The sequence below is a fragment of the Clinocottus analis genome, unplaced genomic scaffold (genome assembly GCF_023055335.1).
Source record: "Clinocottus analis isolate CAN_PGR_092001 unplaced genomic scaffold, fCliAna1.0.p SCAF_8, whole genome shotgun sequence".
NCBI classification, from domain to species: Eukaryota; Metazoa; Chordata; class Actinopteri; order Perciformes; family Cottidae; genus Clinocottus; species Clinocottus analis.
This window is the reverse complement of record NW_027176240.1, coordinates 21,261,636-21,271,635: the sequence shown is the minus strand read 5'-3', so window position 1 is coordinate 21,271,635 and position 10,000 is coordinate 21,261,636. Positions and strand designations below refer to the sequence as shown.

Here is a 10,000-nt window from a genome sequence, read left to right as displayed (position 1 = left end):
ACTCCGGAGCCTCGCTGTCTTTATACTTTGCAAGAATCAGTTAAAATTGGAATATAAACTGGAATATATATATATATATATATAAAAAATCTGAAAAAAAATATCAAAGAAGACAAAAAACGCCTTGTTTTCGGGAAGTATAACCACGGCTATTAGCGTGCATCAGCGGTGAAGGATCTCTGCGGGCCGACCCGTCGCCGCGTGACGCTCCGTGGTGAACAAAGGTTTTGGCGACAAGAAGTCAAATGTTGCCGACTTCGCTAGATTTGAGAAACCTGTCCACCCGGCTTTGAAACAGCGTTTGAAGGCGTGGGCGCCGCTTCGCACACGGCTATTTGTGAGGAATGTCCCCAGCAGGCGAGGCCACGGTGAACGCCGGCCACACTGGGACTCGCTCCGCTGGGCGTGGTGGAGAACCGGCTCCCCGGAGGGCAGCCGGCTCCGAGCTCTAATGAAAACAGTCATTGTGATGTATAAACATGATGTCTGAGAGCACACACACGCCCCGTCCTCTGCTATTTCGGGCTCTTGGTGCTACTGTTGTTCGCCCGAGGCTCTTGCTGTTCTTAACAGTGGACTTTGTTCAGATGCATCATTCACACCAGCGGTGAAGCTGATGTTGCAGCCTGTTGGAGGAAACACACAGTCGAGGCTTTGTCGACAAAGGGAGGCGGCGTCGTGAGGAAGAAACTCTTAAGTATCCGACTCTTGTGACCAGAACCAGACAAACTGTTGGCCTGTAATAAATATTGGATGCCTGGTGTAGCCGCCGGAGGAACTCAGTTCGCCAACTTCTCTCGTTCTCTTAGTTCATTTACTAATTGACCACAAGTAAAGTAACAAGCGCTGCCGTCGTGATAGCAGGGAGTCGTCCAGTCAACGCTCAGGTTGACCATTCAAAAGGTACCCCGAACAGACGGGAGCTCGGCTCTTTAGTACACGGCTTTCCGTCAACATATCACAAGCAAAGTGACATTAAATTGGCTTTAACCCGTCTAAGAGGAGGAGAATCCTGTCCTCATCTTTTCTCACAAGGCTGGAACGTGGAACAGTCTGCTTCTTTAATGTCCATATGATGATAAAAAGGACATTTCATAGACACAACAGCATAGCTGACCTCGCTAACCTGAACTTTAATAGACATGAAGAATATCTACAGAATATAAGGATGTATATTTACACAAACAAGGGTCTTACTACTAAATGCAAACCATCGATTCCTCAATTGACTCGACCTCTGAGCCACAGCAGCAGCACGGACAAGACACGGAGATGATCGTCGCCAAACTCTGCCAGTCATTTGGCTTCTTCCAGCAGACGTTCATAACATTACATTTAGCTGACGCTTTCATCCAAAGAGACTTACAATAAGTGCATTCGACCGTGAGAACAAACTCAGAACAACAAGAATCAGGAAAGTACAATTTCTTCAATGTCAAACTACAAAGTGCTGTCAGTAAGAGACATTAAAGAGCTACTAAAGTGCTGCTCATGCACTAGCTCCCTTCCTCAAATTGTAGTCGAAAAAGATGTGTTTTTAATTTGCGACGGAAGATGTAGAGACTTCCTGCTGTCCTGATGTCAATGAGGAGCTCATTCCACCATCGAGGAGCTTGTTCCACCATCGAGGAACTATTACCACCATCGAGGAACTATTACCACCATCGAGGAGCTGGTTCCACCATCGAGGAGCTGGTTCCACCATCGAGGAACTATTACCACCATCGAGGAACTATTACCACCATCGAGGAGCTGGTTCCACCATCGAGGAGCTGGTTCCACCATCGAGGAGCTGGTTCCACCATCGAGGAACTATTACCACCATCGAGGAGCTGGTTCCACCATCGAGGAGCTGGTTCCACCATCGAGGAACTATTACCACCATCGAGGAACTATTACCACCATCGAGGAGCTGGTTCCACCATCGAGGAGCTGGTTCCACCATCGAGGAACTATTACCACCATCGAGGAGCTCGTTCCACCATCGAGGAGCTCGTTCCACCATCGAGGAACTCGTTCCACCATCGAGGAACTATTACCACCATCGAGGAGCTTGTTCCACCATCGAGGAGCTGGTTGCACCATCGAGGAGCTCGTTCCACCATCGAGGAGCTCGTTCCACCATCGAGGAGCTCGTTCCACCATCGAGGAGCAGGACATCTGCATTGACTGCACTGAAGTGACTCAGAGCCGACTTACAAAGTTCAGACAAAGTTCTCCTTGAATCGTTTGGACCTCAGCTAGTTTTGGAACCGAAAGCAACATTTTTACCCACTGATATTCAACCCACTCTCTCCATATTGCTCTGTTAGCTACTACGATCAAGCCAAACTCTCATTTTATTGGATGCTTTTCTGTAAACTTGGTAGAGTTTGGAGGAGAAGGTCTGAATCTACACTATATATCCGAGTGGGCGCACACAGTTTGAGTAGAAGCAGAGCGCTAGTGGTGGCTCTTTGAGGGCGAGGACAGAGTTTTGATGGACGCGTTACAGAATCTCAACATGAAACTAATGAGTCACGCTTTAAAATCTAAAGACCTGGCTCTTGACTAAAGATGGGAAAACAACTCCATGGGAGTGCAGGATGAGTCATGGAACATTTTACAAGAGACAAATTGATGAAAAACACTGACACTTTTGATATATTACAGAAAAAGACGTTATGTCTTTATATAAGACATTGGAGGGGAGATACAAATCACTTGTGGAGAGGTAATGTATTAAATAACGGGCCAAACGGTGTTTAACACATCTATAAGAAGAACGTGTTCTGAGCCAATTAATGAAAAATATGAACTGAGAAGAGAACCGTATCAAAATATACAATGTTCGAAATGAAGGTCTTATTTCAAAATAAAGAGCATTAAAACGTTCCTTCTTGGCTCATCATGTGATCTAAAGGCGAGTGTTCGTATGCAGTCCGGGTTGAGGAAGGCTGACTTCCAGGCTCTTTGTCGCGGGGCCTCCAGGGAAACCCTAGAGTGCTTAAAGTGCTGCTAATCACCTTTAGCATCTACTGTAAGTTGCAAAACTGTTAGCTTCCCATTCACACACACCTACTCTCATTAGCAGGCACTTACCAATATGCCCTTTCATGTTAATGTCGCACCCCGTGTTCAATTGTGAGTTTCCCTCAAAGATAAAAGAAAGCAACAAAACTTCATCACGGCTCCAGCAAACTGAGACAGCGATACATTGAGATCGTTGACAAGTAAATTGTAATCCAATCGTGGGAAAGTGAGGGAACTACTCCCTTCCTCGTTGAGTGCACACTTCCTAGACCCCTAACAGGCAGACATTGTGCAGTACACATTTTAAAAGAGAATAAAAAACTCAATTGTGTCCTTGACGTTTGCAGTCTGAGGTAGTTGACAGTTCAGCTAATGAGAGGTCGAAAGACCAAACACAAAGACGATGCCCCCACAAGACAGAAGCGTGACTCTGATCTCAAAGGTCCTATTAGATTGCCCTTCTTCTTTGACGCAGCCGCTGGCTGAAACCAGCAATGTTGTCATGTTATCAGTTTCAGGCCTGGCTGCTATCTCACCTTTGGCTCCAGCGTGTGACCAACACAACGGCCTTAGCATTAGCTCAGTGACAAAGACTTTCAGACACCCTGGTATTAAGTCTCAAGAGTGCTGTGAAGTCCAGGTTTCATTTTAAAAGGCCTCTTGCATTTCCCTTCAGCAAAGTATGTATATATACGCACAATAGCGAGCAAGACCTATATAAATACACCACTAATGCAGCAGCTCAGCTGATAACTGTGTCCTCTGTTGGAGCGATTGGTAACCTGCTGTGATTTTGTCTCAATATATGCATCTTCAGTCATCGACATATTGCCCCCTCGTGTTCCTCGGCCCAACAGAGGGGTTGATAGAGGAGATCTGGCCGCCTGGTAGACTTTACTGTGGCACCATTTGCCGTGACACTGCAAAAAAAGGAGGTGAAATCTACATTGGAGAGCAGTTAATGGATGTTTTTAGACCAGCTCCAGGCAATTACACTGGTGTTGTTCTACAAAGCTCATCATCTCTGGCTCCTGGGCCGTCAGCCAAAACAAGAGCTGAACTACAGTGACAGTCTAATCAATGCGCCAGTCTCCTCCCGTCTGCGGGACACACTGAGAGGCTGCAATCAAATTAGTGAGCGACAGCAGATTAGCGTTGGGTCGATTCCGGGTTTTTTTCCCGGTTCGGGCTGGTGTACGAGTTGGATTTTATGCAAACTGGCTGAGTTTGGTTCAATTAATGTCCTCCTGAAACACAGGGGTTGCACAATGAAAAGTTGGAGTTCCTTCATGCGACTCAAGAGAAACTACACAGTGATGCATTCATGTGGCGCTTTTTTCTTTCTTCCTGCGTCAAGAGGAAAGAAAACAGCAGCAACAAAAACATTGGGGAGATTTTCTGGAAAGATAATATGTCCCACATCTCAACACTCAACATTTGAGCATAACATTGTGGATTAAAACTGAGTAAGCATTGGACAAGGAACAGCTGATTTGTACAAGTCATCGATACGATACCTTCTCATTTGGCCTCAACAACCGTAAAACTTCATTTAATTGAACAGTAAAACCAAACAAAAACCTCTTCAGGACAATATTCTGAGGGGAAACCAATGAGAAACACGCTGAGCCATTCAGCGAGGCACGCAAATTACAAAATAATGTAAAGTAAATAACCCGATCCTGAGTTATCCTGAGGTGGCTGGAGGGAGATGATGAGGTTCCTACTTCCTGTTGGCTATACTCTATGTGCCTTTCAGTGAATTTCACAGGATAAAACCTGCTGATTTGGGTTCAAACATCCGAAGGCGGCGCGCACCGATTCGATACTATCGCGATACTTCGATATATTAAATATTGCGATTTATTCCCTTTTTTTCCAACGCACAGTCTCCAAAAGGAAAACTTTGTCAACAGCAAAATGAAAGAGCTGAAAAAGCAATTGATTGTATAATTCAAGGACCAAAAGGTTTATAATTGATTTAATAAAAGATCGATACAATATCGCCACCCAAAATATCGCGATACTGTGCTTTATATCGCGATACTGTGCGATACTGTCTTCATCATGCAGGACTGCACGATGAAGACCAACCAGTGCGTCATTCATCAGGATTATTCACATTTTAGGGGCAAAACATTTCGTAGCACTTCCACATTTTAATAAACAGAGCCTTCACTCCCACACCGTGCTGCAGCCCTGATAATCAAAACCAGGTGTTTAAAGCGCATTGCTGCGCTCACTTCCACGTCGTTTACGCTCACAGTAGTTTATTAAAGCACTGTGAGGTTCAGCTCCATCTGAATTCAAAGCACCGAGTAATACGCAGTACGTTCCTCTTCTACTCTGGACTGCAGCTGCAACATGCACAAGTTTCCATGGACTGTGGCTGTAGGGTCATGACAGCTTCCCAAAGGTGAAGCCAAAACATCTGGTTTCCCGCTTAAGCGCTTTATATAAAGATGTATGTCTAGATATGATAGATATCTGTGAGAGGAGCACACATTTTAAACATGACAGCTTATTTTTTACCATTTAATTGCGGGCGTCTGCAATCGTGAATGCGAATACCACTCTATTAATTGCGCGTCCTAAACGCTAGCACACGCACACGATCTGCTCTCCCCTCGTCTAAGCTTCGGCCGTGCAGCTTCCGGATGAACACAAAACGAATTCATGCAACTGGAATGATGATTACGGCAAAATAAGACCATCCCAGATTAGGCTTTCAGCGGCGTATCCCCCCCTCCAGAGCCGAGGTTGGGACTCTCTGGGTGCTGTAATGCCTGGATTACCTCCAGCGGGCCGCGGTCCCGGCCCTGCCCTCCACTGAACTACCATCTGTGCCACTCAGCAAATCCCAAGGTCCAGTGCTCATTCTCAGAGGCTGCTCTTCATTACATCATCTCATCGCGCTCGCTCACTCTGCATGGTTGTGGGTGATACACACTCACACACACACACGCACACACTCGCACACACACATTCGGAGTTCTTCTGTTTGCTGCAGTCCTCTCCCGGACAACTCAAGGGCAATAAAGAAGCGTTTACTGCCTGCGTTTAGCAGTTGGACGGGCAACACAGATGCTAGCAGGTTTTTAAAAATGTAGAACATTAGTGTCAAAGGTCAGTTATGAAAGAGAGTAACAGGGTTTCCTGTGGTGTTGTAACGCATAGTGGAGGCACGAGATGAAGAGTCCCTCCTCAAAAAGTCAGAAGAAATTTTTCTGAAATAAAATATTGCATTTAGGGTAAAACAATAAAATATTGTGTTTAGGGTAAAACAATAAAATATTGTGTTTAGGGTAAAACAATAAAATATTGCATTTGGGGTAAAACAACCCCCAACAACAACCCCCTCAAAACATCCTCTAACCCCCCCTAGACAGCCTCCGACCCCCTCTAGACAGCCGCTGACCCTCTAGACAACCTCCGACACCCTCTAGACATCCTCCGACCCCCTCTAGACAGCCTCCGACCCCCTCTAGACAGCCTCCGACCCCCTCTAGACAGCCTCCGACCCCCTCTAGACAGCCTCCGACCCCCTCTAGACATCCTCCGACCCCCTCTAGACAGCCTCCGACCCCCTCTAGACATCCTCCGACCCCCTCTAGACATCCTCCGACCCCCTCTAGACAGCCTCCGACCCCCTCTAGACATCCTCCGACCCCCTCTAGACATCCTCTGACCCTCTCTAGACATCCTCCGACCCCCTCTAGACAGCCTCCGACCCCCTCTAGACATCCTCCGACCCCCTCTAGACATCCTCCGACCCTCTCTAGACATCCTCTGACCCCCTCTAGACATCCTCTAGACATCCTCTAGACATCCTCTGACCCCCTCTAGACATCCTCTGACATCCTCTGACCCCCTCTAGACATCCTCTGACCCCCTCTAGACATGTGACAGAGCGGTAATAAGGACGACTACGACTCAAACAGTGGACGGACTAGAATGATGATGAGCAGTGACAGTAATGATCTGTGCTCCTTGTCCGTGTAAAGGAGTACAATGAGTGTAACAATCATTTGGCTACAACCCATTGTTCAGTGCCGCGTGACATGAACTGCAGTTATTGGGTTCATGTTTGTGGTTTTCTCAGCCTGTGTCACCACAACTTTGTCGTGTAACATACTTTAGTAGCAGGCTGAACATTACTCACAACCAAAGGTCACCTCTGTTCCCTCAACACAGCTGCAGAGACTGACCAGAGGAGGCTTGACCCGAGAACCGAGGTAACAAACTCACTTTAACATGCCGGTCAGCGTTTATTTATGGATATTTGTTTGTGTTTACTGAATCCTTCTGTGCCCCCAGCGTCTAAAAGGACCCACGTCCCCGACAGCGTCTGCATGGACCCACGTCCCGACAGCGTCTAAAAGGACCCACGTCCCCGACAGCGTCTAAAAGGACCCACGTCCCCGACAGCGTCTGCATGGACCCGCGTCCCCGACAGCGTCTGCATGGACCCACGTCCCCGACAGCGTCTAAAAGGACCCGCGTCCCCGACAGCGTCTAAAAGGACCCGCGTCCCCGACAGCGTCTAAAATGACCCACGTCCCCGACAGCGTCTGCATGGACCCACGTCCCCGACAGCGTCTAAAAGGACCCACGTCCCCGACAGCGTCCGCGTGGACCCATGTCCCCGACAGCGTCCGCGTGGACCCACGTCCCCGACAGCGTCCGCGTGGACCCACGTCCCCGACAGCGTCCGCGTGGACCCACGTCCCCGACAGCGTCTGCATGGACCCACGTCCCCGACAGCGTCCGCATGGACCCACGTCCCCGACAGCGTCCGCGTGGACCCACGTCCCCGACAGCGTCCGCGTGGACCCACGTCCCCGACAGCGTCCGCATGGACCCACGTCCCCGACAGCGTCTGCATGGACCCATGTCCTCGACAGCGTCTAAAAGGACCCGCGTCCCCGACAGCGTCTAAAAGGACCCACGTCCCCGACAGCGTCTGCATGGACCCACGTCCCCGACAGCGTCTAAAAGGACCCACGTCCCCGACAGCGTCTGCATGGACCCACGTCCCCGACAGCGTCTGCATGGACCCACGTCCCCGACAGCGTCCGCGTGGACCCACGTCCCCGACAGCGTCCGCATGGACCCACGTCCCCGACAGCGTCCGCATGGACCCACGTCCCCGACAGCGTCCGCATGGACCCATGTCCTCGACAGCGTCTAAAAGGACCCGCGTCTCGGACAGCGTCTGCATGGACCCACGTCCCCGACAGCGTCTGCATGGACCCACGTCCCCGACAGCGTCTAAAAGGACCCACGTCCCCGACAGCGTCTGCATGGACCCACGTCCCCGACAGCGTCGAAGAGGACCCACGTCCCCGACAGCGTCCGCATGACGGTGCAGCAGTGCGTGTCCACTACGTGAGCGCTGCTGGATCTCTTCTGGAAAACACACTCGGATCAAGTGTCACAACTTTCCGTTCAGTTTAGCTTTCTCTCTCTTAGTTCTGCTTCCCTTTTTTCTGTCTTCTCTTTCTCTCACTTCTGCAAACTGAATTCCCATCCCGACACAATGTGTTCCTAAACCCGGTCTACTCGGTCAACGTCGACCTAAAAAAACATGTGATTTACTGCATGTTATGTGTCTGTAATCAGTTGAAATGGGGTCAAGATAAGTGTGTGTGTTCTGGAGCGTTGTTCAGTCAACGGACAGCAACGACCCAACCTGACGGTCTGCGTTTTAAAAGGAACTGAAAGTTATCCAGTGGACTTTTGTCACGAAAACAAACAGTTTAATGACACGTCTGCATCTCACTGTCTTCAGCTCCACAGAAGACTGAAGTTCTGAAGAAAGAAAAGTAAATAACTGGACCGTGACTATTTTTGGGTCAAGAATTAACTTTCAATCTCAACTTTTGAGGCAAATATGGACACAAACGGGGGAAAAATTAAATTTATATATATAATTTCCACGGCATCTGGACCAACTGGTGAGCGGAGGACGACCATAGTCGCACACGGGGAAGCTCCAGAACAGAGTGGAGCTTGTGGTGGGATTGCTTTGTGAAGAAAGACCATAACCCAGGTCCTCCTCCTCATACAGCCGAGGTCAAAGGACAAACATGTCATCTGCATGCTAATTCCAAACTGTACGCACCACGCAGTGGAGTCACAGAAGAACAATTACCGGGAAAAAAGTCCTTGCATTTTTTTTACATAATGTTGAAAAGACACTATTGTTCCAGAAAACAACTCAAACGAAGGCGCTATTTACAGCTGGAAGAGCAGAGCAGCCGCTCCAGCGACCGTTCTGGAAACAAAGAAAAGTCAGAAACCCTTAACTGTACACTTAATACTTGTTTTTCTCCAATCAAATGAAGCAGGAGTGTAGTTTTCCAAAGGTTTTGCTACGTGGCATGGACCACTGACCACTGCTCTCTCCGTCTGGATGAACTACCAGTGGTTTGGGGGGTAAATGGGTCACAGGTTTCTTAAAAGGTCATTTCCAAAAAATCTAAGCATTTGAATGTTCCTGAATGAAGCCACTTGTAGTCGTTGTGTTCAGACCAATGCACTTCCAGTTGTGCCGTACCTGGTTCAGATGGAGGGGAGCTACTCATTAAATATGATGTTATTGTTACCTCCAGTAGTGGTTCATGTAGTCCTGTGGATAGCCCTGAACCCACATGAGACGCACACTGCATATGCATTGTGTTTTAGGTCATTTTGAACCTTCTCTATGAAGTATGCTCTCACTTTAGAGCGATTACTATTATTAGCATTGTTCTAGTCCGGCCTTATCCTGAATAATGCAGGTGTTGCTTTGCTTTTTTTTAACTCCCTCTGGTCCTCTAACAGCAGGGAGGCCTCTGAGGGTCTCCAGCCGGCTGAAAGACCTCCTCCAGCCCACACCAGGCGCCCGAGCAGCAGCCTACCTGATCTTGTAGTTGGGCAAGGTGTGCTTCTTCTTGATCACCCGCTTCAGCTGGTTCACGATGATGGAGGTGAGCTGCGGCAGCGG

The 10,000-nt window shown here is 48.5% G+C and overlaps 1 protein-coding gene across 1 annotated transcript in view; it reads right to left on the bottom strand.

Moving 5' to 3' along the window:
- Positions 1-10,000, bottom strand: part of pdzd8 (PDZ domain containing 8) — a 43,562-nt gene that overhangs the window by 32,623 nt on the left and 939 nt on the right. The window contains exon 1 of the mRNA XM_068567818.1: positions 9,915-10,000. This exon is cut by the window's right edge and continues 939 nt beyond it. Within this exon, the coding sequence (XP_068423919.1) occupies positions 9,915-10,000 (86 nt within the window). The remainder of the gene's footprint in view (positions 1-9,914) is intronic.